Source organism: Xiphophorus hellerii, chromosome 10, assembly GCF_003331165.1.
Source record: "Xiphophorus hellerii strain 12219 chromosome 10, Xiphophorus_hellerii-4.1, whole genome shotgun sequence".
Lineage (NCBI taxonomy): Eukaryota > Metazoa > Chordata > Actinopteri > Cyprinodontiformes > Poeciliidae > Xiphophorus > Xiphophorus hellerii.
Window position 1 is genome coordinate 8,636,651 of NC_045681.1, and position 26,676 is coordinate 8,663,326.

At 37.6% G+C, this 26,676-nt stretch overlaps 4 protein-coding genes and 1 long non-coding RNA gene across 5 annotated transcripts; 3 read left to right on the forward strand and 2 right to left on the reverse strand.

The window, feature by feature from the left end:
• Positions 1-2,039: 2,039 nt before the first annotated feature.
• LOC116727266 (catechol O-methyltransferase domain-containing protein 1) lies at positions 2,040-6,963 on the forward strand. The gene is made up of 7 exons (XM_032574598.1): positions 2,040-2,191; positions 3,152-3,276; positions 3,374-3,479; positions 5,324-5,442; positions 5,718-5,772; positions 6,369-6,502; positions 6,580-6,963. Exons 1-7 carry the CDS (start codon positions 2,110-2,112, stop codon positions 6,730-6,732), a joined length of 774 nt encoding a protein of 257 aa, XP_032430489.1. The 5' UTR covers positions 2,040-2,109; the 3' UTR covers positions 6,733-6,963.
• Positions 6,964-6,966: 3 nt separating this feature from the next.
• On the reverse strand, positions 6,967-12,296 carry LOC116727265 (voltage-dependent anion-selective channel protein 2-like). Its single transcript, XM_032574597.1, has 9 exons — positions 12,182-12,296; positions 10,477-10,548; positions 10,353-10,402; positions 9,683-9,835; positions 9,540-9,592; positions 9,224-9,451; positions 8,948-9,098; positions 7,736-7,793; positions 6,967-7,658 (listed from the first exon to the last, which is right to left on the reverse strand). Exons 2-9 carry the CDS (start codon positions 10,541-10,543, stop codon positions 7,567-7,569), a joined length of 852 nt encoding a protein of 283 aa, XP_032430488.1. The 5' UTR covers positions 10,544-10,548; positions 12,182-12,296; the 3' UTR covers positions 6,967-7,566.
• Positions 12,297-13,495: 1,199 nt separating this feature from the next.
• samd8 (sterile alpha motif domain containing 8) lies at positions 13,496-21,136 on the reverse strand. Its single transcript, XM_032575009.1, has 6 exons — positions 20,947-21,136; positions 17,386-17,961; positions 16,401-16,496; positions 15,775-15,892; positions 15,540-15,690; positions 13,496-14,744 (listed from the first exon to the last, which is right to left on the reverse strand). Exons 2-6 carry the CDS (start codon positions 17,940-17,942, stop codon positions 14,440-14,442), a joined length of 1,227 nt encoding a protein of 408 aa, XP_032430900.1. The 5' UTR covers positions 17,943-17,961; positions 20,947-21,136; the 3' UTR covers positions 13,496-14,439.
• On the forward strand, positions 17,116-17,477 carry LOC116727522 (uncharacterized). The gene is made up of 2 exons (XR_004340813.1): positions 17,116-17,206; positions 17,369-17,477. It is a non-coding gene; the product is annotated as an uncharacterized LOC116727522 (long non-coding RNA).
• A 1,325-nt stretch (positions 21,137-22,461) lies between the features above and the next one.
• LOC116727381 (dual specificity protein phosphatase 13-like) lies at positions 22,462-23,781 on the forward strand. Its single transcript, XM_032574777.1, has 3 exons — positions 22,462-22,751; positions 22,829-23,046; positions 23,134-23,781. The coding sequence occupies exons 1-3, from the start codon at positions 22,621-22,623 to the stop codon at positions 23,337-23,339; spliced, it is 555 nt and encodes a 184-aa protein (XP_032430668.1). The 5' UTR covers positions 22,462-22,620; the 3' UTR covers positions 23,340-23,781.
• Positions 23,782-26,676: the final 2,895 nt, after the last annotated feature.

Here is a 26,676-nt window from a genome sequence, read left to right on the forward strand (position 1 = left end):
TAGTAAACTAGCTTAAACCCAGTTTTTACTTAATGTTTATCTTTAGTGGACTCATTGCTTATTTTTAGAGTTATTTCAAGATTTTTCAACTGAGCTTAGCGACTAAAAGGGTAGAAGTAGTTAATGCAGTTGCATCTCAATTAATTACAAACATCAAAAGGTTTGATTTATTTCTGTAAATCAATTTAAAAAGTTAAACATATTATATACATTTAATATGTGATATAATTAAGTCTTCACTTTTATTGTGGCTTCAAGTGACTGAAAAATACAAAATTCCAGTTCTCAGAAAACGACATTACATAGTACTAACAGTGAATTTCTGATGCACTATTACGTTATGGCCCACACAAGCATGAGACTGCTGATGTTAAAGTTGTTCTTCAAACACAAAAGGTCATTGTTGAAGAAGCAGGCATTTAGCAGGTGTTGAGCCCAAGTAAACTAATGGAAAATTTAGTGGGAGGAAAAACTTGACGAAACAGATGTATTTATACTGAGATTTAATTATACTTAAATAGATGCTACTTGTCAATTTGGCAGTTGGTTATACTGGATTTCATTTAGAGGTATCAGAATAAACGGGCCTGGCTATAAATGAATACCATACTTTTTAATATCATATATATTTACATTAAAGTCATATTTTCAATATTTTCCTTCCACTTCATAATTATCCACTACACATAAAAACTCAATGTTACATTTGCCTTATATTCGTTAGAGAAATATCACAAACTCAAACTTTACTGTATCTGATGTGACAGACACAAAGTAATGCAATTTAAAGGTCATGAATTTCACAGGTTTGGACGAGCTTTCGCAAATGAATGGTCACACTGTTTGAACTTTGACCTGGCAAAGACGTTGGTCAGCAGACCAAAGAGCTCTGGGCAATGTTGGTAAAAATTCACACAAATAAGAACATGCAATGCCATTAACAACTTTAAAATACCCTGGGAGCCAGTGAATGGGGTCCAGAAGTGATGTGATTGTGTCTTCAAGTGTTCATCAACAGGCGACCAGGGAGCCCTGGTTTATTCCAACATAAAGGTAATTACAATAATTGATACAGGAGCTAATGAAAACATCCGTAGCCTTTTCAATGTCACTTTGACTCAGAAAGAGTTTAACTTAGCCAGAAGTCAACCAAAGTTCAACCGACTTCTAGTTAAAATCAGAAGTCACTAGTTTTCTAGAAACTGGTTGCACCATCAACCAGTTCCTCCACTCAAATACTTAATGTATTTGATGTGTTAGACCCAAAATAATTTGTTTGTTAAATATACAAAAAAAATAAGGCATGGCTTTATGTTTTAATCCTGAAAAGGAAACAATATATGTGTCCAACCTATTACAGCCAATAATTTATGTTTAGCAGCACGCAATTAAATTCCTGGGAGAATTTATACAAGCAGCCCATCTCACACTGAATTCATTGAAAATTTTATTTAGAAAGAGAGATGTAAACATGAGGTTTTTCATAATAAAAGTCCATGAACAAGACTTTTCTTATAACTTCTCTTTTCCCCAAATATCTGGACAGCATCACAAAACATTAAACATTTTCTACTAAATGGGCCAATAATTTGTAGAGAACCTCGGTTCTGACAGGGGGCGTCTGTTTTTGTTTTTACAATCCTATCACAAAACCTTCAGCGGGTCACATGATCACTGTCAGACACAGGATACACTGGCTTAACAGGTTTTCAGGGCTCATTTAAGAAGGAACCGCCTCAGTAATTGCAGTCTGGGGAAGGAGGTTTACTAACTTTAAAAGTGGTGAGTTACATTTTGTTTAAAGGACTGAGCTGCGTTTTACGTTTTATGCCATGCCTTTGCAGCCAGTAACGCTACCTTGCTCATTCGATTGCAAGCAATAACTATAATTGACTTCTGGCTAAGTTAATACTTCCCCGTTGTCTTTCCTTATTATTAATATTCTTGGGCATCATTTCCATTTAGTACATTGGTTATTTATGTTCTTTTGGATCTTATGCGCGTCGTATTTTCCTGACAGTATTACGGTAAAGTAGCTAAGGCAACACGGAAGAGCCTGCGCTGCCCTGCTGTGTAATCCTGCGTGGATATTTATCGCTCTTTACAAACATGTCTTATCGCAATATTTCCAAAGAGGTTCTGGTTGGCTCTCTCGCCGTCGGGGTTGTTTTCGTCGCAGGATATGTCCTTGGTAAGAGCGAAGAGGTTCGGCTCTTTCTAATAATCTAATGCAGTCTGAGATTTATAATGCTTCCAAGGTAACCTTCCAGGAACAGGTTTGCTCGAGCGCGTGGATGCGCACAAGTTGGAGGGAAAAAGTCAAAATAGTCCATATTAACATTTATCGATCTGACGTATTTAAGTGCAACAAAAATAACAAAAGAGAAGAAATCCTTCAGGATTAGTCTGGTGGTGTGTGTGTGAATGGGTGTTGGTTTTTCAAATGTTAATTTATTTAGGGTTAAAAAAAAACCAGGGTAAGGAGAAATCGTTTTAGTCTAACTGGAGTTTTAAAGTAATGCAATTTTGTTTTTTTATAAATGCGATGACTCCTCAAACCTAAATCTGACACATCTGTTTAAACTTTGATTAAATATGTTTTTTTCAAAATTATTATTTACCACTTTCATTTTTCTATTTGATATGTTAAATTTTATTAGTGTGTCTATATTTCATTTTTTTAACTGAACCTTTCCTGTAATGTCTATTGTGGTAGGAGACAAAGATGTCCCAGTAAATGGATTTGAGAGAGAGATCTATACAAACAAATGCTGCACTTAGTAAAGCAAAATCATTCAGTCAAGATAACTTTCATGTGTAGTGTGTATATTATTAAATTTTAAAATGTATTGCGTAACATCCATTTAGTTTTTCTTGGTTTCTTTATGGCTCTCCTCAATATTCTATATCAGATACAAATCTCTTTTTAACCTATTATGTTTCCATAAAGCTACAACATTAAATCACGTCATTATTTCCTTTGTATGTTGTCTTATAGCAGCGTCTGTTGCTTGAAATACTTAAATTTCATTTCCCTTCTGAGGTCATTTGCCCTGGATTACATCTCAATTTAATAACAGCCCCTATACCAGACTGTAATTTCATGAGGTCTGGGCTCTTGAGATGCTTATTGTTTCATGTTTGCCCTCAGGAAAAAAGAAATCATTCAGAATGAGCATCTCCAAAAGTCACGTCGGGGGAAAAGATAACCCACTGATGCAGTATGTGCTTAATCATTCGCTGAGGGAACATCCGGTTCTGAAAAGCCTCCGGCTGGTCAGTATTGGAGTACTGCTTTTGTGAGTTCTGTGTGGTCAGATATGATCAGGTTTCAGGAAATTGTATGTGATCAGTTTCTGTTCGCTGCTTTTAGAGGACAATGCAGGACTCCTGGAACTTCATGATGGTTGCCTGTGAGCAGGCGCAGTTCATGGCCAATTTGGCTAAACTAATTAAAGCCAAAAAGGTACTGGAGATTGGTAAGTAGGCATCCAAATTAGTTTCACTTTCTTTTCCCTTGATGACAAACGGTGAGGTTAAAAAGCATGTATTACCACGATGCAAGATTTATGGACAACTGTTACAGGATTGCTTATGGTTTTTGACACTATTCTATGAAAGGCCGGATCACTTCACAATACAAAGTTTTTTTAAAAACATCTTAAAAAATGTTTTTTTATTTGTATAGCACTTTACAACAGTCACTCCTGAGTCAAAGTGCTTTCTATTAGTGCAAGAATAAAAATATGACAAAAGTAACAAACTAGAATAAAGACCGATTAAAAACAAACACATTAACATAGCGCTACTATGTTCTAAAAGCAACTCTAAACAAATGTGTTTTAGCTTAGCTCTAAACAGTAATATATTATTAATTGTAAACAATTTAAAGGTTATGAATTTCCCAGGTATGGACCAAATAAATGGTTACCACGATGTTTGAACTTTGACCTGGGGAAGATGTTGGTCAGTAGACAGAAGGCCTCTGAGTAATGTTTGTAAAAAGTCACATAAATAAAAAGATGCAACTCTAAAACACATTGGGAGCCAGTGAATAGAGTACTTCAGTGATGTGACTGTGTCTTCAAGTTTTTATCAACAGGCCAGGGCACCCTGGTTTACTCCAACATAAAGTTTATTGCAGTAATTGATATGGGGGCCAATGAAAACATCTATAGCCTTTTCAAGGTCACTTTGACTCAGAAGGGGTTTAACTTTAGCCATAAGTCAACTAAAGTTAAACCTACATCTAGGTAAAGTCACCAGTTTTCCAGATGGTGAAACTGGTTACGCCATCAACCAGTTTCTCACATTTGTAACTGTCGTCAATTCTTACTGCTGAATTCCTCACCACAGGTCTAAAGCGAGGAGCCAAAGTACCAAGATCTGGGGGAAGAAACTGTTTTGCATCGTTTTCCCTTTTAAGATTGTTTTATCCAGTATTTATGGATCTTTAAAAATTCTTAAATGGTTTCTGACAATACTTTTGAAATATACCAATAAAAAGTGGGAACCGCTTTCTTTTTCTGGAAATTTAGGAATCTTCTCCCGGTATTTGTGTGGGTCTGCTCAGGCATCAATTTTTACAGAACATAGAGTGACCATGCTGAACAGACCTGATTTCATTCAATTTTAAATCTTTAGAAAGAATGGGCCACAAATCAACATAAAGTTGAGTCAAATTGGTCTGAAACAGTACCCCACTCTCGTTCTTATATAATCTGTTCTGTCATCCTTCCACTCTGATGCTGCCGCCTGACCAACAGCGCTGCACACATTTCAAAAGCCGATTAAAAGCCTGTTTGGATGCATCTGCTGCCAGGAAATCAGCTTTCTCCAGGAGAAGTGTAGCGGCTGAATTTGGGTCACAGGTCACCGCTGTGACATACCTCCGCAGACATTGACCCTGATGACTGAGCTTGGTAGCACCATGTTAGTCTGTAGGGAAAGAGATGGACCTTTGAAATATGTTTTGACCAAATAAAACATTATTTCTTAAGTGCATCTTTATTTATATCTATTTAAAAAAAACATACATAAAAGGGCTTGTTTGTTTTTTAGTACAAGCCAGCTAAGGGATTGCAGAAAATACTGCAGTCCACCCTTTAACTTTACAATTGTGCTCTACTTTGTGTTGGTCTGTCATATATCATCCCAATAAAATACACCAATGTCTGATTTATTCTGAAACTTGGTTATTAATATGTTATCAGGTTATGGAAACTACTGATTGTAAAGCCACAAAGTTATTTACTTACTTCTGAAGTTTTTATTCTTTGTGTTATCATATTTCAACATTATAACCCTAACCCTTTATTCACAGGAGTATACACAGGCTACAACACTCTAAATATGGCGCTGTCCTTGCCTGAAGATGGAGTTGTGGTAGCATGTGACATCAGTGAAGAATACACGAATATCGGCAAACTGTTCTGGAAAGAGGTACAGTAACCATCTATTCTGATGACAGCAAGTGGCATTCTGGACTTAATCAACTGTATATGCTTTGTTTTTATATTATATATTCCAAAAAGTCTGTAGTTCTGTTGACATTGCTCAATATGCTTCTATGAGAAATCATTATCCAGCTTGTTGTGATGAAACAGTTGGATCTGCTGGAAGCAAGCAGTGAACTGAACCAAAATGTATATGCCTGGTGTAAATATAAGTTTCTGATTACTGATTTTCTGTATTAATGTTTGTATTTTTGCTTATAGGCTGGAGTTGAACATAAAATCGATCTCCGCATTCAACCAGCACTGCAAACTCTCGGTACAGTGCTTTAAGTCTTTGATAACATAAATTTGACAGGAATTGTACTTCAGATGTTGGGAAAGTCACTGGGAATTATTCATTTCGTAGACACAGAAAGTCCTCATTGTCATTTATTACTTTACTGTTTGTTCAATATGCAGATATGCTTAAAACTCAGAAAAGCTCGTCTGGGTTGTAAGGAGTAACCCATCAGCAACGCAACCCGTTACAAATGTGGTTTAGTGCAAGTTTGAGTTTATGATTTTTAATATCTATGAAAAAGATCAAATAAACTTCAAAAGGTTATTCCCATGTAAGAGCTCATAAGACCACCAGTTATACTCCGATTGTTTGACTTAGTTTCAAATGCGTTAATACCTAAAAACCGACATAAGTAACAACGGCTAAATTGGTTTAGAATAGCAGATTTTTAGTCATGAGTAAGAACAAAATCTTAAATTCCTCTAAATATGAGAATAAAAGGTTGGCTTTGTTACAGCCAGAGGTTATACAACAATCTAGTGAGTTAACTCCAACAGTAAGGAGTGAAAGCCTAAGACTTACTACCTAAACATACACACATTTTCACTAATGTTTGTGTTTTTCTTTAACAGATGAACTCCTATCTTCTGGCCAGGCCGAAACGTTTGACTTTGTCTTCATTGACGCAGACAAAGTTAATTATGACAATTACTACGAGAAGTCTTTGCTACTGTTGAGGAAAGGAGGCATCATCGCTATCGACAATGTGAGAGCTTCACTGAAAATGGGAACCATTCTTTTTCCATTTATTATGGATAATAATAATGTTTGTGGTGTTTGCAGGTGCTGTGGAGTGGGAGGGTGCTGAATCCGTCTCCCAATGATGCCGACACTGTTGCGATTGACAAGCTGAACAAGAAGCTGCACAAAGACATCCGGGTTACTTTGAGCATGCTCACAGTGGGAGACGGCCTGACGCTGGCAATCAAACTGTAGATTTTCCATCATGTCTTTGAAACCAATGTGAGCTCTAAACTGGATAATTTTAAAGTCACATGCTGTATGAATATGATTCATTTATTTAGAGTTTCTGCCTAAACACAGAACTTTCACATTGGTCTTCATGACCGTTAATCTCTGAATGATGGCCAATGAATCTGATTAAAGTGAAACATTCCTTTTGAATTACACCAAGTTGCCTATTGCAATAAAATTCAGTGGAGAACACCGTCTGATATCAAGATTTTATTTTGCAGGTAGACACACGCCAACATACAGACTGCTCTTTTGGTGTTATCTCTAAAACAGAAGAGAACTTGATTTCGATTCAATGAGGAAAACTTTAGCATTGCCAAGCAACTAAAGGCAAACTAAAAAATGTGACATCACAATAGAAGGCTCTACTGGAAATAAGTGAGGAGCAGCAAAGTTCCACCGGGCAGTACAACACTACCAAAATATGCAAAAATAATAGGAGTAAGAGCTTAAATAAAAGTTATATATTCTACTGTGCAAAATATCAGTTGTACATTCTACATAATCACATTGCAGCAGAATAATAAGGTTCTGAAACCACTTTTGGATTGTCAAACTAAACAAGCTGGGGCATTTTTCTGTTGTTGTGGGGGACAAATTGGCAGAAGGGGAAAGTAGCTGATAAATAAATACATGTGGCTGAATCACAAAGACAGGAGGTTGGTGGAAATGCTCGTTTCCATCTCATCGGTGCCTGCATATTGGGATTCTACTTTGTTTGGCCTCGTCGTTAACATATCCATCGCTGAGCGCGCAGAATCGGCTAATATTCTTCTGAAACGGTGGAGCGGTTCTTTACGCCTCCAGCTCCAGGCCTAGACCGAGCTTGTGACCACCAGCGTTGATGTTCTTCCCATCTAATAATGCTGAGAGCATTAGCTTCATACCTGAACAAAAGGTTGTAAGTTGAATGATATTCACTTTTTAAGATGTCTCAATTGTCTTGCTATGAGAAGGTTCTTACCAGGCCGCAGGGTCTGGGTGTATCCAACTCCTACCACGCTGGAATTATTCACCTTAGCCTGAAGGAGAAGCAGGAACTTTCTTGATTTCAAAAAAGTGAAATCCAGATCAAAGACTGGTGCATCTCAATACATTAGATTACTGAGAAGTTAATTTATTTAGGCTAGTAAGTGCTTTGTGTATGGCTCCCAGCTACAGAAAACTCAAAATTTAGTCTAACAAAATATAGAATATTACACAAGAATTAAGTATTATTTTTGATTGAGATTATTTTTGATTGTTCCATCATGGAGAAACTGCTGATTTGGCAGTCATAAACAACCTCCACAAGGAAGGTAACCATAGCAGGTTGTTCAGAGTACTGTATCCTCAAATTTATTGATGGAAAGTTGAGAGAAAGGAAAAACTAGTGCAAAAAAAAGCAAAAGGGATAACCACAGCTTTAAGAAGATTGTTCAGCAAACCTCATTCAAGAAATTCACAAGCCGGTGCATCAGATGTGACAGGACAGTTTGCTGGCCAATCAAACAAATGTGGCACATGTTTACAGATTACATTGAGTGATAATGTAGGAAACCTGAATTTCTCAGGGCTGTAGTTATCAATGTTGCTTACTGCCGTGTTTTATTTCCTCTAAGCTTTCCATTAACATGCTTGGATACAACATTCTGAAAAGGCAGTTTTTTGGGGGAGGGGGTGGGGGGGAAGGTTTCAAAATACCCATAAGATTTGTTTTATAAAATCATAATAAAATTTGTATTTCAATAAGCTTCGGATAAGCTCCAATTTTAATTGTGTGCATCACAAGTATGTTATCACTGCTATATGAGTATAAGCAACTTCAAACTCACAAGCTGCTTGAACTGCTTTAAATATTAGCCAACTCTTCAAATACATGTAGTGATACTCTCAGAGTCGGTAACACATTTAGCTCCATTTGTTTATTGCGGTAGGCATTTTTTTAAAGAAGAGGATGTGTTTTTGCCAAAGCATAAAATGTAACCAGTTGGAACTTTTTTTCTAATAATCCCATAATGCTGGTTTAGAAATTATTTTTTTCCCCAGGAGTTGGATTGACATCTCATTATCTGGGATCTATGTCCAAACTGAATTATCATAATTAACATATTTACACATTTGACTTTTTGAACTGAAATAAATTAACTTTTCAACAATATTTTAATTTGAGATGTACAGGTAAAGCTGCACTTACTGATACAGAGGCACTAGAGTCTAACTGGTATTTAGCAGCGATTCCGAAGCGAGTGCCATTGCTGCCAGCGGTCCATGAGAGGTCCACGGCCGTCTCCAGGTCCTTGTTTACCTTCTGATAGATAGATCCACCAAACTCTGAACCATTGTTTCTGTGTCAGGGGAAAGAAAAGATGAGCACATCACTTGAAAGTTAAAAACCTTTAAATATCTGCACCTAAAACAAAATCAAGACGTTAACATAATATTTGTGAATGTTACTCATTTTGAGACCTACATATTGGTGTGAAGCTGGAAGTCCCCGGTCTTGTACCCAATAGCGAAGTTGCTCTGAGACAGCTTAGATTTGGCCGAGTCAAAGGTCATCTGGTAGCCACCAAGCCAACCCTCGTATCCGACCACCGCCGCTGCATGGATAGTTGGACCGGCAAAGTCTAAGTCCACATCGACTCCAGCGTTGAGGTATTCCCGTTTATATGCTGTCTTGACTTTACCGCTCTTCTTCCTGTGGCAATACAACAGAAGATGAACACTGAGAATACACATAGGAAAAAAACTCCAGTTGAATAAGATGCAATTAAAATCCAACTTGCCCAGTGTTGGGTGAAAATGTGTTTTCAAATTGAAGTTTCAGTCCCTTGGTGATCTGTTAAAAGGAAGAATCTGCCATAAGTAATTTAAAACCTTTTCAAAGTGGTGGAAGAATCACAAGAGGAGCAACGTTTCCCCCATTTACCTTATCCTCAATACAGACTTCTGTCCCCAGAGTGTTTTCCGTGGTCCACTTCTCTGTAAAGGTCAGCCCATACTCTGCCAACTTATACTTGGTTTCCAGAGTGCCAGTGACCTTGCTGGTGTCTATGTTTGAGGAGCCAGATGTTTTAAATTCCTGAAAGGAACATAAAAGAAAATTACAAAAAGCTGAAGACAATATAGATTGGAAAGTTTCTTTATCTTTCAATGCTGATTGATAAAGTGTAGATCTGAGGCCAGCCCTGATGGCAGTTATTTCAGAAAGTACTATGTATTTTTTCGAAGAAGCATAAGCACAAGAAGATATGTTTCTGGCACCTGCCGAATCAATCTATGGAGAAGAAAATTAAGGCAAAAGAGGAGCTGATTGGTACCTGCAAGTCTACCTAATAAAGTGGCCACTCAGTGTAATTTCACAAAAACTTAAAAAAAAAACAAAAAAAAAACCAGTTCTAAATCCACAGTGCAACAGTATGTAGAACCCCTAACAAATCATATAAAATAAAATTTGCTTTTGTTTTTAAGGACATCAAAGACTTTCTAATTCATAATCCACAACTTCCTGTTTCTCCGTGTTGTAAATTAGACATGACAGCCTGATTTCGTCATAGCCACAAGACTGGACAAGGACCTAGGTTGGGAATTCCTCTTACCACTCCATTTGAAGACGTGGTCTTCACATCAAGCTTAATGATTCCAAAGCCTGTAGAGACAGAGACAGTGAGCAGCTGCATCCAGCATATACTTCCTGAAAAGTCTCATCTTGTTTCTAGTTACCATATCCTTTGCTGAAGATATCCTTTGCTGATTTCCCAAGGTCGGCATATGCTGGAGGAACTGCCATTATGTCTATTGGAAAAAGGTTTCAGAAGAGACAGGGTAGAAAAATAGTAAACAATTCATCTGTGAAATTGCATAGATGGGTTACCAAACTAAACTTATCATTCAAGACCTGTCTCTTTTAAACAATATCTAAAACAAACATTTTATGGACAGCATTTTTGTCACGATACAACCACCAACTTTAATGGATTTTATTGGGAATTTAAGAATAGGCCAGCACTATGTAGTGAATAAATGTGAAGTGAAATAATGAACTGTAATCAAACTACAGCCAGAGTTACTTTCCATAGCCCTGGCTGTATATTAGCAGCCAGGGCTATGGAAAGCCAGCACCCTCATCCTGCTGGAAGGTGAACTTCTACCCTAACGTCAAGTCTTTTGCAACTCTGTAATGCAGGGGTGCCCAAAGTTGGTCCTCGAGGGCCGGCATCCTGCACGTTTTAGTTCTCTCCCTGGTAATACCAACAACCTTTTCAGCATGTCAGTGTTCCTCTTAGGCCTACTAACGAGCCATCATTGGATCCAGGTGCATTAAACCAGGGAGAGAACTAAAACATGCAGGATGCCAACCCTCGAGGACCGACTTTGGGCACCCTGCTGTAATGTTTTCTCTCAGGACTGCCTTGTATTAAGCTCCATCTTTATGATCACATTTCCTGATCCTGCTGAAGATTGGTAGCTTCACAGTATACTATTGCCACCAGCATGTATCACTGTACACATGGTGTGTCCAGGTTGAGAAAGGCCATATTCGTCAAGTGCGTGAGCAATAGCTGTGCTGTCAACATATTTTCCCACCTAAGCCATGGATTTCTGCAGCTTCTCCAAAGTTACCACTGGCCTCAGACGCTTCTCTGATTAATACAGTCCTCACCCTGCTTGTCAGGTTAGGTAGGTGGCCATGCCCTGAGACAACTGCAGTTATCCAGTAATTCACAATTCTGCAATACCTAATGTTAGCCTATCACATAAAATCCCAACAAAACACAGGGAAGTTTGTGTGTGTCTAAAAAGTACAAAAAGGCACAGATGTCAAAAAGTGCAAAGACTAGATGTCACTCATAATTTCTAATGAAATTTAAAAGTAATGGGAATACAGACAGGATGAATGATTATACAGGCTTCCTTTTTACATAAATCAATTGAACAGTTTGAATGAAAGTGGACTGTCGGTATAGCTAGGGGTACCAATTGACTAAGTCAAACAGTCAAGGTTAAACCGAAAGGCTCCAGCTCCCCACAGCCTGCTGCAATAAATACGAAGTCACACCTTTTTCTCATGTTGCCAATGTGCTACTTTTTGAACAGTAGATGTAAAATATCAGCTAGGAGTTTACTACAGGAAGAGCAACCGATTATCATGTTGCATTAAAATGATGTATACAGACAAGTAATTTCAATTTCATTCAACCCAGATGGTTTTATTAGGACTATTTTTGTTCATTTTCGACGTGAATCAAGCTAGCTTTCGCCCATTATGATCCGCAGTCTGAGTATGTCGTTCCCACTGTTATGAAGGAGTTTCGGAAAGTGAGCCAGGGGGGGCGTTTAACGGCTTTCAAATTAGGTAACTGGTCCCTAACGAGCTTATATGTAAACAAAACACGACAAAATAAACGCATAGGAGCGAACTACTTACCAAGAATAACGGCTATTCGGTCTACCGGTGAGATTAGCAAAGGTTGGAGGTAGCCGGTGTAAGGACGATATGGAGGAGATACTGCATAGACACCCTGTTGACCTCGGCACCGAAGGACCCCAGAATAAAGCTGTCGATTTAGCGCCTGATAAAAATCAGACGGAGATGGAAACGTTATTGCTCTTTATCTAGGTAATTTAGGAATCTATTTTACGAGTTACTCAACATAAAATGTAAAAGATTTTATCTTTGTTTTGAAATATTGTATGACTAATTTTTACTTGGAGGACACAGGCAGTAGAAAGATATCTAAGTCACCATGGTAACTAATATATGATAAAATGTAGCCATAAAGCTAATGTGATGATTCATGATTTTAGCTTGCTTTTAAAATATACAGATGTCCATATATATATTTTATTTTTATTTTATTTTTGTTTTGCGTTAACTCTTTCCAAAGATGGTTTTATTCAATTTTACAACAGTTTGAATTAAATTCAAAGTGCCATATAAAATAAATATGGCATTTTAAATCAGTGTTTAACCGATTTAATATGGGGAATATGAGTTGATGACGGATGGGTCACTCCTAAAAAGGTTATCTTTTTCTCTCACCAACAACTAACCTTGTTAACCTACAATAAACTATAACGTCTGGCAGGATCAGCTTTCTTTACTCTAAAGACTTCAACAAATCACCCCCAGAATTAATTTAACTGCTAAAAAGAGTCATCCTGTGTAAAATTTTGAGTATAAATACGTAGTGTTGTTCTGTAAAGGTCTCAGAGGTTTGTTTGCAAACATTATCATCAAAACCAAGAAACACACTAGAAAGGTCAGAGATAAAAATCTGGATATTCAAGTTTTGAATATCCATCTCACAGTGCTTTGTTCAGTCCATTATCTAAAAATGGAAAGCATATGACAACTGCAAACCTATAAAAATGCAACTATCCAGGTGAGGACTGCATTAATCCAAGCAGCCACGAGGCCCATGGTAACTGGAGGAGCTGTTGCAGCTCACAACCCAGGTGAGAATTTATTGAGTGATTGAAGAACTCCACAAATCTTATATTTATAGAGTGGCAATAGAGCAATTGTTCAAAGAAACCTGATTTAAAATTGGTGTAAATTTAATACAGACTGGCAAAAATATGAAAAAAAGGGTGGAAAGTGTGGCAGACAACTAGCACTACACATCACCTTCAATTAATCAGAATTGAAAATTGTTCACATCCTCTTAACTTTAAGGTATGAAGTTGTGCTAAAATGTATATTCTTTCAAAGATTGTACAATAGACAAAGACAAAAAAGTTGTTTTCCAGTTCTTTAATGAAAGAAATGACTGAACAAAATAAGCGATGAGGCGCTGAATACATCAACCTTTCTGAATGAAAGAATATTTTGGATTGTTCAATACGTCATGTTTCAGATAATCTGCAACGACAACATTCTCTCAATGAAAGAGCACAAATCAAAGTCTACACTTAACACACTGTATTTCAAACATACAATTCAACATAACTGTAAACATTTCCTTCAATGTACATGATTCTGCAATTGTGGAGAGGAAGTATAAAAATATCTATTGACGTTTAAAAAATAAATATACACACATACAGTAAAATTTCTCTTAGGGGTTAGTTTGGTACTGATTAAAGTCAAAAGAATAATATCAGAAAGCGCACAAAAATTGGTCTTAGTCTTGTAATTTTATGGTGCATGGAGATTTCTTTCATCACCGATACACAAGAAATCTGAAAACATTTTGATGGAGTGAAATCTCTTAATTGGCAAGGAAATACTTAAGACATATTTTAGAGACAGCAGAAAAGTTTTCTTCCCAAGGATTTGGCTGATAATGACATTTCTTAATAAATTAGACCTTGTTAAACAGTGAAATAAAATATGACCTCAGGAAATACAGATATTGACAGTTTCCATGCCTAAAGATCACAAATGTCAACTAACAGCATGACTTGTGTCAGAAGCTACAAAATATGCAATCCTGTATGAGAATGAAAAGATTTCCCTCTTGCTGTAACTCCACTGTGTTCTTTTAAACAACATGATTGAGCTTGCAGTGGATTTTGCCTAATCCACCTAGAAATTGTTGATATGACAAAGCAAGTTAGAGGTGGACTCCAAAACTAACAGAAGGTTTGGCTCTGAGCATCACATCGGGCGTCTTTGTCGAGGATGTTACAGTTGGCAACTTCACAAAACGAGACTAAAAAACCCAGGTGCGCCGCAGTTTGTTATCCAATCAGCCGCTTCATCATGGCAGGTCTGGAGAAGGGCCAGCAGTACTCGTTGGGGACGGGCCCGTTGACGTTGCACTCGAAGAAGGAGAACATGGGGAACCAGATGCGGGCTCGCCGACTCTGCTGGTACGCCCGGGTGTTGGCCAGAGTGTGGTAGTACAGGAAGAGTCTGGTAGTGATATAGAAGGCGATGAACACGTCAATGGAGTAGTGTTCGTGGGCAGCCAGGATGAAGAAGATCCCAAAGAGGTTGAGGACCCAAGACAAGGTGTGAATGAAGTTCCAGCTTCGTGGAGTATCTGAGCGAATGAAAAGAAGAACGTATTTGTTAATATTACCCATAAATGCTTCACACTGGAGGAGAAATTGTCAAAAAAAATTTAAAATGGATTCCATTTTACTTCAGCCCCAGTAGATACTTTGTAGAAACACATTTACCTATATCTGAAAAAAAAAAGTTTGTAGAAAGTGAAAACTTTTCCGATTTTTCTTTACAAAATAGCTAAAGCTCAGTCAAAAGTTTTCAGATTCTCTATTGGATTTTTGTCTGGACTTTGACTGGGCCATTGTAACATGAATTTGCTTTGATGTAAACCATTCCATTTAAGCTCTGGCTGTATTGTGAGGGTTGTTGTCCTGTTGTAAGGTTAACTTATTCATCATTCCATTAAATTTTATATGTATATTTAACTAATTTTCTTTTAAATATTATGCTGCAAATGTTCTTGCAATATTGTGATTATAATTTTGGAACCTCTAATCCCTGCAGTTCTGTATGGCGGAGGTTCTGTGATGCTGTGGGACTCTCTTCCAAAGTCCCTGGGAATTTTAGAGTGCATGACATCACAAACTTTCTAACGTAAAGAGACTTTTAATTAAAACTGGTAAAGAATGATACTTTTTACCAAAAACAGGTCATAATCAGGTCCATTCAGCAGGATAACAATCCGAAACAACAGGATCAATTTATTTTCAGACAAGATTTTGTTACTGCAATAAATATAAATCCATTTTAATACTTTTAATACATTTTTACCAGGGGTGCCAGCAATTGTAGAGGGCAATGTACATGAAATATATTTTGTTTTACTCACACTCAGTGACAAAGAAGTTGAGCATTGTGAGGACGACAGTATGGCCGCTGAACATGTAGTCCCCACATGTATGCACACCGGTCAGGGTCATCCCAAAACCACTCCAGATGGCCACGGCCCGCTGCAGTTTGGCCCACATGTCGCCATAAATCTACAATGACGGAGGAAGTGAGACCATTAAATATTGTTGTATCTAAGACAGGACGAAAATAGATGAAAAATGGGCCAATTTTACCTTTCCTGTGCACTGCAGATGCTGCCCAGGCACGGACAGGGAGGTGACAAACATGGTTACGCACCGCAGCATAAAAACTGTCCCCATCAGGCTACACAAGCGTCGCAAAAGGATGGACCTGCAAGTCGACGCAAACAGGGAATTGAGCTCTGATTGCCTGATCCAATGTCAGGCAATGTTCTTAAGTCTTTATTGTACTTTTCATCCACAACAAGGGCAAAACAAAGGGCTTTAGATCTAAGAAAAACACTACACAATAAGATAACTGCAAAACAATCTATGAGTTAAACCAGGGTAAATGTGGGAGAAAGAGGTACAGAAATATGCAACTTTCAACAGATAAGTTTAAAGTATTGAACTATGTGTTGAGGTTGAATTAGAAGACAGTAGAAGCGGACAAACATAAGACGTACTGACTAAAATCCTGATAAAAGTGATAAATCTGTTAAAAATAATTTAAAAAATGATAAAAATGAACACATCTAAAATCTAAAGCTTGAATGACAATTAAAGACAACTAAATAAATAACTAGAAAAACTATTCAAAATCCATATTAAGCCAAACTAAAGAAGCTATAACCTCCACCTTCTAGAAACCTAAACTGTTCACTGATTGATTATATTACCTGTGTTTATGCAGCAGCAGAACCAGCAGCCAGATGTTACAGAGAATCACCCCACATGCCTCAGCCATAGCAAAGGCCCATGGTATCCTTGGCACGCTGTTGAAAAGTGTAAAATCTTTTTTTTTTTTTTTTTTTTTTAAACAAAACACAAAAAATACCTGACATGCCTTCAACAAACAATAAAAAAGATGAACCTGTGCTGTGTCGACAAATAGAATAACTTTTAAAAAGCTGAAAGTATTTTATTACCAGCTGCCTGACCAAAAAGACAGAACGTGCTTCTATTTTCCTGTAGCCACAAGGCCTTGCAAAGTGTTGACACCCCTTGAACTTTTCCATCACTACCAAAAATTTGAATAAACACTGTGAGCTGGACCAGCACAGATTAAAGCATACTGGAAATGTTTGCAAAACAAATCCAAAAGTATTTTATGCTGATTTAGTTTTATTTTTTTGTTAAATCTATCACTGAGTACTTGTGTGAGATTTATTCAGCTGTAGTAACATATTCATTTATTTTAAGGCTTTGAACAGAAACCAAAAACATTTAAACACAATATGAAAAAATTGGGGTGTGGTTCAAAACATGACTGAAAACATTTACTTTCAAGTATTCTTCTCCTTAAAGCTGCGCATTAGGAAGAAAATCATGGGACTAAATTGGGGAAATAACTGACATCAGCATGTTTTATTTCCCCAAACGCATCCTGAAGCAGCTCCTTGAAATCAGCTGTTCTCTGATCAGGCGGAACATTTCCATGAAAACTCAAAGCCGCTTTTTAACAGTAGATCGCACCTCAAACAAGGTCAGTTTAAAAACTCTCTGTGATCTCTTTGAAGCCGAGTTTCCTCATCAGGAGTTTGTGAGGACAATAGACGGAAGACTGCAGTAGTAACATCAAAAATATAGATTCTTGTTTCACTCTGCCACACTTCACAATTGATTATTTCTTTGTGTCATAAGTCAGGATTTGTGAGCACTAACCTGTCGAGGAAAATGTCAGGCAGTGGCGGGTAGGTGCGCATGTCAGGCACCCTTTCGTGGACTATGACCATGACGAAGGACGTGAACCCGAACACAAACACCACGTAGACGGAGCTGAGCACCGTCTTCCAGTATTCGGGATCCAGCCGCCTTATCTGCTGCTTGTACTTCCCGTTGGTGTACTGCTGGTACTCCTCCCCCACCGGAGCCGTGTTGGTGCTGTCGCAGTCTCTGCCGGGGTCTCCGTTGCACAACCATTCCAAGTTGCTCCCAGAGCTCGACGGAGAGAGGCCGTCGAAGGGGACGCCCAACTCTTCCAGCAAGTCCATGTTCTGCTTCTGCAGCTTGCGGATGGACATCATCAGCCTCTTGATGTCGCCCAGCACCTTGAGCTCCAGAGGCGGTGAGCGCAGGTCGTACTCGCTGAGGGCAAGCAGGCTGGTGCCATCCAGCCGGTGCTTGTTGCACAGCAGGTCCACGTAGTCGCAGAAGCCTTCTTCCTTTAGCCACCTGGCTACGTGTTTAGGCGTCCAGTGACGGACACTAAGCTGGGTCATTTTCTTCTCACGCCGAAGGCTGAAACAATGAGACTTCAATGTGAACGCAAAGTAGGCCTGTCACGATAGCAAATTTTGCTGAGCGATTAATTGTCTCAAAAATTATTGCGATAAACGATAATATTGTTTGAAGACCTTTTTACACTGATTTAATGGAAATGAGGTAATAATGCATGTGATTTCCTGCCAAAGATAGATACACTTTATTTTCAAAAGAACACTAAACACTGGAACTGATAAACAAAATAAACAAAACAACCGAAAACAAAAACAAAATGGATTCTCAGTCTCCATTAACAAAAAACGCACTTGAAAAAAAAACTAAACAACATAAAGCCAAAGTGGAAATAAATACTGCATTCAACCAAAAGAGTGCAGATTATGAATTCTGTATATTATGTTGCCCTTCAGTAATAATTAGATTTAAATAGAGAAGATGGGCACATCGACTACCTGATGCAATAGTTCACACTACATGATTTTTGCTCCTATTTTTCCCCTTACAACAATCTTAAAACGTTGATCTTTCTAAGATTGTGTGGTGTGTTACGGTAGATCGTCCTCCGATCTAAATCAGGGGTTTTCCCCGACTGGGCGCTTTAACTCAGCCTGTTGAATGTGACAGGTAGCCAATCAGAAAGCGCGGATTCTCCTTCGCACTTTCTGAGGGGAAATTACGTCCCAAACAGCTGACACGACGCAACCCGAAGTCCAGCGGACATTGGAGATGATATGTGGAAACAACATTAATGTTTATTCAAAAGCAAAGAATATAGAAATGACAAGTGGAGGAGTTGGAGCGAAATTGCTACCGCAGTTGGTAAACCCGGTAACTTTTCAGCTGTTCTTCGTTAACGTGACGTAAATAGGTTCTAATGATTTTCATTCAGTCAGGACTTTACGCTGACACTAGCAACATGCATTGCAGGTAGATTGTAGTAAAGCTTTGATTAATGCCTGGTTTTAAAATTAGTTAACTGAACTTGTAGCCATTATTTTGTGCCCATTGTTGGACACCACACGGCAGGAACGAATCCGATCGAACCGTTATACCTAGGATTTCTGTTTGTGGTCTGTCAGGTTTTGAAAATGGGCCGACAATTGGGACAGCTCTAAGATCGTGTAGTCTGCGCTGGGCTTTTCACTAAGGAAATGAGGAAGGGAGGAGTCAGTGGAGAGCACCGGAGTTGAGCCTTTTTTCTTTCAGTGTCATTAACAGAAAGAGAAAAAGGCTGGAAGAGACGATAATGCCGATAATTAAAATGACGTCGATAGTTTTAATTTATCGTACGATTAATCGATTTATCGTTTATCGCGACAGGCCTAACGCAAAGTATTTACTGCATCTGCAACACCGAACAAGGCTAAGAAGGAGAAGCAAACAGATCAGGTTACTTATAATAAATACATTTCTTTAAGAACCAACCTGGAGACTATGAGTTTTTTTCTTCCTTAAAAGAAACAATATGCCGTTTGAGTGAGATAGTAGTTTTTGAAATCCAACAGAAAAATACAATGATTGCATTCTTACCCACATTTACGACTCAAAGTAGGACTGAAACGATTAATCGGATTAATCATGATGAGTCAACTATTGAAAGGAAACGCTGAGTTCCTTTAAATCAAGATGGAAAACATTTGTTTAGAGTTGCCTTTGATTAATAATAACATTGACAAATTCTAATCTGGATCACAACTTTTCATGACTTCTCTTTATTTTGCCACTGATACATTTTTGTTTGCTATTTACGTTGTGTCTTCATCATGTAAAACACGTTGAACTGCCTTGTTGCTGGAATGTGTTGTGCATATAAACTTGACCACATATTTCGCAGAGGAAATGGTAGAGGAAAAAATAGTTCAATCATTTGGTAACCAAAACTCATGCCCATATAGACAAACTGACGTGTTCTCTTTGCTAAATATATCAATAAAGTTAATTACGCAATGGTAGGAATTTCCTATAGTCCCACTTTTGAAGGGAAATGAGTCTCCAAGAATATAAGGCAACCAGAGTAGAAAATAACCAATATTAATAAAATTTGTGACAAAGGTAAACAAGACTCTTTTTAAAAATAAGTTAGATACCAATACCTGGTAATGGTACAATCGGCTGGGCCCTTGAAAACAGATTTGTTATTTAAGACTGAATTTTTGTCCTATCGACAATCTAAACACACTGAGAATAAAATTTGTTCTCTTTTTTTACCATTCATTTTAATAACATGTAATCCAGGGCCAATTGCTGAAGTTCAAGTTACCTTTAGACAACAACAGATTTTTATGTCAACATTACTAAAAAGGTGTTGAAAGTTAACTATTGATTGCATATTCTTAAACTGCAGAATAATCATCAAAAGATTGATGATTATTCATAGCTTCATTTTTAAATTAAGCCATTCATTACGGTTAGTGGTGTAATAAATTATACCAAAGTTCTGTATTTTAGAGTACAGAATCTCATTACTGTCTATTTTGCCTATGTAGCTGTATGTACTGTATGAGGGAAATGTCATATGCCTTTTCTTGGAAACTACAACCCCAACACATCCTTATCCCTAAAATGAACAGAGAAGTTTATCCTAAGTATCAAAAGGGATACTTCAACAGAAGACTGACTTTAACATCTGTAAATATCATTCATTAATATGGAGTAAATTGTCATGCTTATCCTCTGATGTTTTAACATGAGAAGATACTGAGGCTTCTTTTATTTGTAGAGCTGAGTGACTGCTTTTCGAAATCCTCCACCCACAACAGCTCAAATCACTGGTAAGCAAATATGATGAAGAGGAGGTCTGAGCCACCACTTCTGTTGCTCCGTTTTTATCCTGCAACTTGACCAGGGCGGTCAGGTTGTACGCAAACACAATTTCTGTCTGACAAAAACGTGAAAACAAATCTAAGCATCACCTACGATCTATGTCTTATAGGAAATCTATCCTAGCTTAATCGAGCTAACGGATGATAGCTTTCTCTGTACACGTTCTTAACATTCACTCACCAGTTTGAGATGCACCTGAAGATGACACGGAGCTTCTTTACTCAGCTAACTAACCGGCATCTCTCGAAAACTAACCCACACCCTGTTAGCGGAGTATGAAGCAACACGAGCCTGGAGGAAATCATTTTGGCCAAGATTCGCGCTGACTAGCTTACTGTTGACAAGCCAGTGCGCTAATGTGCAGAATAGATGCGCACGTAAAAAAATAGAAAGAGCTTTAGCTAAAGCTGATCAACACTGACATCTGGTGGTCAAAGTTGATACTGCAGCGTTTTTTCAGCATCTGTGTTTCTGTGCCATACTGTAAAGTTACGAGAAAATGTTGTAATTTAATGGGGTTTTTTCTTAACAGTTGGGATAGTGTTCTGAGGTTTAAAAACTTATCAAATCCAATAAGACTCATTGTCATCGTGGAAAGGGTTTTCTTTTCATGCAGGTAGCTAGAAATTAACTACTACTATTATAGGACCTAATTTTAGAATAAATACTTCTTTCTTGGCCAGAAAGTCTTCGAGTCAATTTGGGTTTAAAACTAGCTTCACTGTTGTATGACGTTGGGATAGGTGGATCCAGGATTGTTTTTGAACATCTAAACCAGTTTTCTGTCCTGAGAGCTAGAGTAAAATCGCAACATTTGGTTTTATTTATTTATTTATTTCAAACAAGCTTTTAAAAACAATAAAACAATCAGTAGGAGAAAATACATGCATACATAACCGAATACAAAATAAGTAGTTTACTACTACTTTTCAGTTTGAAAACTGAAGTGAACACTTAATTAATCCTACCCTTTATCTCAGTTTAATTAAATCTATTATTTACTGACTCAATAATTAACCAAAAATATATATAATTACCACAATGTTATAATATTCATGTGCCTGTTCAATATAATGCGCTAAAGAACCAACAGATAAATTGTATTTCATAGACAACGTGATTACAAAATAACTCTCATAACATGACATGAAAATCTACTTATATATAATAATAATACTAATGACAATTGTAAGTAACAACCGGACAGGCAGCATCAGAATAATTACCAACTCTTTGCCAATGTACCCCTATAAATTCTTTTTCATCTTTGTTATACAGCAATAAAAATAAAAAACAGAGAAAAGACACAAGCTGGATTCATCTTAGTTACTGTACAATTTTGGTTTCCATGTTCTCAATTAAAAACTGATGGGTATTTTTTTTCATCTTTTGTTTAAATGTCACTTAAATGTCATTTGTTTCCATATTTAGGTTAAAAATATCTAGATCTGATGTAATATTTACTTTGTTCTTTGTTTCAACTTTATTGTTTTTTTCTTTGATTAAGAAATTCTTGTGAATGTATATAAAAAATTATAAAATTAACAACAGTATTATAATTTATGTATTCTGTCGCTCATTTCTTTCTTTCTTTGTTTTTTGTACTGCAATAAAGTAAGTCATTAATCACAGTGGTCTAAACCTGACATTAAGAAAATAGGTCAGTGTTTTAATTTTAGAACAGAGCCACCTGTCTATGTCAGTACTAACATGGCTGTAGTAAAGCCTCAACAGTTCAGAAATACATTTTTTATCCTCAGGGAATCTAGAGAATAAATCCTCCGAAGTGGTAGTTTTTGGAGTAGTGTTTTAGTGGATATATATTTAATATTTGTGTACACAGAATTCATCAAAATGCAGGATAAAAGCAGCGCAGTTTCTTGTGTCACTGCCTCTCTAAAAGAACTGCAGAAGGTTTTGTATGGAGGTAAGAGATTTGGAAACCATGTGGATGAAGTTTGGCCAAACCTCTACATTGGGGACATGTAAGTGTTAACTTCCACAATATTCGTTTCTCATCCAGTCCCGTGCCAAATATTATGGCTGCTTGCTTTCTCCTCAGGTCAGTTGCCAACGACCGCTACAGTCTGTGGAAGCTGGGAATTACTCATGTTGTGAATGCAGCTCATGGGAGGACGTACTGTCAGGGAAGTCGTGACTTTTATGGAGCCACAGTGGAATATTATGGAGTCCCTGCCGATGACTCACCGAGTTTTGACCTTTCTCACTATTTCTTGCCAACTGCTGAGTATATTCACAACTCACTCAACACGAATGGGGGTAAATACCTGTCAAGTTGCCTTAGTTTCATTATTTAAGAGAATAATAATAATGTCCTCCACTTTAATTTATTTTCTTCTACTGTAGCTCGGGTGTTAGTGCACTGTGCAGTCGGAGTGAGCAGGTCTGCCTCGCTGGTGTTGGCTTACCTCATGATCTACCATTCTTACACCCTGCTGGAAGCCATCAATAAGGTCAAAGAGTGCAGGTGGATTTTCCCAAACAGGGGTTTCCTAAAGCAGCTGTGTGCTTTGGATCTGAAACTACACAATACTCCTGCTAATGAGACTTAAGACATCAGTTTTCTTCAGGATAAGTGATGCTGTGTGTATCTGCCAGCAGAGGCAGACACAAAGCTGGCCAGGGGCAGAAACAAACTAAGCTGCTGCAGGGTGCCTCCAGGCCAGCAGGGGTCTCCCAAGAGCTCCTCAATTCTCATGCAGATGTTTGATATTTGTTTATCAAGAGTGAGTGTTCTTTGTCATTTGTCCTAATGATTTCAAAATAGGCAAACTGGTAATCTATATTATTATTTTTCATTTAAGATTTTCATGTAAGATTTACATGCATTTAAAACTTACAAGTTGTCATCACACAACAGACAAACTTCCTGATGAGTTCAGTTATTTTTGCAATTATACCCATGCTGGAGTCACAGCAGTTGTAAATTAATCTAACAAGTAATTACAGGTTGTAATTTCTGGAACACATGACTAATTAAACTCGTTCCCTCTTGCTTGACTCCACCGAGTCTGCTTGAAACACAGAACAACAGAACAAATGTGTCGGTCAGTGAAATACTCTGCAGGATATGTCTGGCTTTCTGTCTGTTGTCATTTACATGGGCTTTCTGAAATGCTCATCTCTAACGGACTACTGATGAGGTGAAAAGCTGTGCTGTCTGTTGTTTCCAAGTCAGTAACATCAGGGAAGAAGTGACTCAGGATCATCAACGCTCTTCACCTGAGTAGTGGAGAAAATGAAGCAACAAGAGGGGCACCAGAATTTGATCAACTCGAAAAGATAAAACCTCTTTACAAGGAAATGAGAGAAGTCTGCACCCGAAACTACCACCCTCTCCAGGAGACCGGCATTGATGAGAATGGTTGCCTCAAAAGCAAGGGTTATATTCAAGCAAAGATGAAGGGCAAGCATGTCTTCAGGGGCTTCAATTATTTTCTTTCATACCTCCAGCTATGGATACACCTGAGACTTCTTTGTTTATGAGGAGAAAACAGCGCTAGAAAAGGTCTCAGTTATGACTCTTTGACAAGGCTTATAAAAACGTCATTGCTAGGCACAGGCTACAAATAGTTTGAGGACAATTTTCACACCAGTCCCATCCTATTCCAAGATTTCCTATAGCAGAGAATCAGGCTGTGTTACCTCAAGTCAAAAGGCAATGACTTGAGGTGATTGACCTCCTATACCTCCTCAAGGCAACATCTGTTGGCTTCACTTCAGCTCACTCCTTTGTCCAGTACCTAGATACCTGCGATGTCTTCCTTTGCTCCTCCTTCCACACAACAGTGACACAGGAAAGTGAAGGACAGCAGTGGACACTGAACAAAGGACATTCCTGTTCCTCTTAGATAATTAGAACTTAGATAATCTTTGATTATCTAAGTTCTTTGACATACTCATGTGCAAGGGAGGAGTAGATGCAAATCAAGATATCCACAAAATCCAGAAGCAGTATAGAACATTTTTCTACCACTTCTTTGACATAGCAATCGTGAACATCTTCCTTCTCTTCAAAGAGCTCTGCTCAGCAGACCATTCATGTGACTCTCTTTTATAGGGATACCGCAGACTTCTAATGAGGTCAGTAACATGAGCTCTAAACTAAATTAATTCTACAGCTAAAATTATGTCGTAGGAACGTCACAACCAGGGTCAGATCAGTCAAAATATTCATTGATGCAAAAATATTTCATCACACTTTATACACACTTAGCTCGCCTTATTTTCCTCAGAAGACTCAGATTTTAGCATTTGTGCTATCACTGAAGGGGGAAGATTTCATGTTGAATGGGAAATTTTTGCTGAATTGTTGCTTTATTACCTGAAGGTAGTGAATCTGGGTGATGGTGAACGTCATTAAGCAACTTCTCTAGTTCCATCCACAGTCTTTGAATGTAGCTCATTATGATTTTCTCTCCTGAGTTCAGGGAGCTTAATTTAAGAAACTTAACCATTCAGCAAGTACCAAGAAAAACATTTGAGTTGTCACCTGTTTGCTGGTTTTGACCAAATAAGTTAGGCTTCATAATGCTGTCAGCAGATGGTGGTATAGGCTTTTATTAAGCTTAGCTGTGGCAGAAAATCAAAGTTTGTCAAAAAAGAAAACTAGAAATTGTGTTGCTTTAGTTTAAAGATTGTGAATCTAATGGCATAATAATGGCTATATTGTGACTATTTATTGCAAATTAAGCCAAAACATAAACAACCCAATAAAAGGTTTTATCTATTGTGCTTTATGAATAATAAATCACAAGAATTAACCTCTATAATTTCTCATTATGTCCTACCTCTCTAAATACAAAAAAGCTATTTCAAAGAGTTCCTTTGAAATTTGATGACTTTTTAAAAATTTTTTTGAATGTCAAAATAAACTTTAATCATCATTCACAAACAATGTTTGTGGATTGTTTTGGTTTCTTATTTCTAACCCCTTAAATGCCAGATTTAGTGAATAAAATATACATTTCTTTACCATTCAACAAGTTGTTCAAGGTTATGAAAAAAAATTTAACTGAACTCAGGACAGTTACATTTTAGTAAAGTTTAACTAAAAAACAAAACACAAAACGGGTGGTAATGTTAAATAATTATCTCATTCTGTTTCTTACTATTTGGTAGTCTATCCAGAACTGTTACCATCTGTCAGAATTAAAAAAAAAATCTGAGGCAAATGGCAACATTTGCTCCTTAAGGTCTGTGAATCTCATTGCTAATAATTTATTTCTGAGAAATCCTGTTTTTGCAAGGCAGCTCAGGTACAGTGTTGTTCTAAGAAACACAATTTACAAAACACATTTCAAACATGGGTTAATTGCATATATCCTACATTAGTGGTGGGAACTGTCACATAACAAATATGAAACAAGAGCCTGCCTTTAAATAATCCGCCGATTACCTTCAGGTCAAAAATTACCCACAGACATTTTTTGACCAGCACTGGCACTGAATCAACATTTATGATCCAACAAAAGGAAAATTAGGGCATTTAATGGAGTTAGAGTGATGAAATAAAGTTTTCTTTCACTCACTCTGGCAGCTAGAATGAGTTTAACCTGCAACCTGATAAGAGTTAAACATGACAAGCGCATGTGGGCTTGTGTTTCACTTTTTTAAACCCAATTTGCTGCTATGTTTGCACGGCAGCATTTAACAAGCCACATGACGCAAAGTGATTCTGTTCAATAAATGCAGAGTTATATCCAATATAAGCAGTGCTCTTTAACAGTTTGACCATAATTATGCCCAATTATCACTGCTTTATAGACTGGTTCATCACTGAGCGAGGCTGATTAAATTAAAGTCCCATGGCGGTGTGTGAAAAGCAGAGTCCCTGCTGCAGTGCCTGTTGCTCTGCCCTCTGCATGGGTAAGACAACACGCTGGGTTA

Excerpts from the sequence above, each read along its gene's own strand:
- LOC116727266 (XM_032574598.1), top strand. The coding sequence starts at position 2,110 with ATGTCTTATCGCAATATTTCCAAAGAGGTTCTGGTTGGCTCTCTCGCC. Across the intron at positions 5,773-6,368 it reads ACCAGCACTGCAAACTCTCG|ATGAACTCCTATCTTCTGGC; the intron begins GTACAGTGCTTT and ends TTTCTTTAACAG. Across the intron at positions 6,503-6,579 it reads GCATCATCGCTATCGACAAT|GTGCTGTGGAGTGGGAGGGT; the intron begins GTGAGAGCTTCA and ends TGGTGTTTGCAG.
- LOC116727381 (XM_032574777.1), top strand. The coding sequence starts at position 22,621 with ATGCAGGATAAAAGCAGCGCAGTTTCTTGTGTCACTGCCTCTCTAAAA. Across the intron at positions 22,752-22,828 it reads AACCTCTACATTGGGGACAT|GTCAGTTGCCAACGACCGCT; the intron begins GTAAGTGTTAAC and ends CTTTCTCCTCAG. Across the intron at positions 23,047-23,133 it reads CTCACTCAACACGAATGGGG|CTCGGGTGTTAGTGCACTGT; the intron begins GTAAATACCTGT and ends CTTCTACTGTAG.
- samd8 (XM_032575009.1), bottom strand. The coding sequence starts at position 17,942 with ATGACCCAGCTTAGTGTCCGTCACTGGACGCCTAAACACGTAGCCAGG. Across the intron at positions 15,893-16,400 it reads CTGCTGCTGCATAAACACAG|GTCCATCCTTTTGCGACGCT; the intron begins GTAATATAATCA and ends GTCGACTTGCAG. Across the intron at positions 14,745-15,539 it reads CAACTTCTTTGTCACTGAGT|ATACTCCACGAAGCTGGAAC; the intron begins GTGAGTAAAACA and ends TCATTCGCTCAG.
- LOC116727265 (XM_032574597.1), bottom strand. The coding sequence starts at position 10,543 with ATGGCAGTTCCTCCAGCATATGCCGACCTTGGGAAATCAGCAAAGGAT. Across the intron at positions 10,403-10,476 it reads TATCTTCAGCAAAGGATATG|GCTTTGGAATCATTAAGCTT; the intron begins GTAACTAGAAAC and ends CTGTCTCTACAG. Across the intron at positions 7,659-7,735 it reads CACCCAGACCCTGCGGCCTG|GTATGAAGCTAATGCTCTCA; the intron begins GTAAGAACCTTC and ends CCTTTTGTTCAG.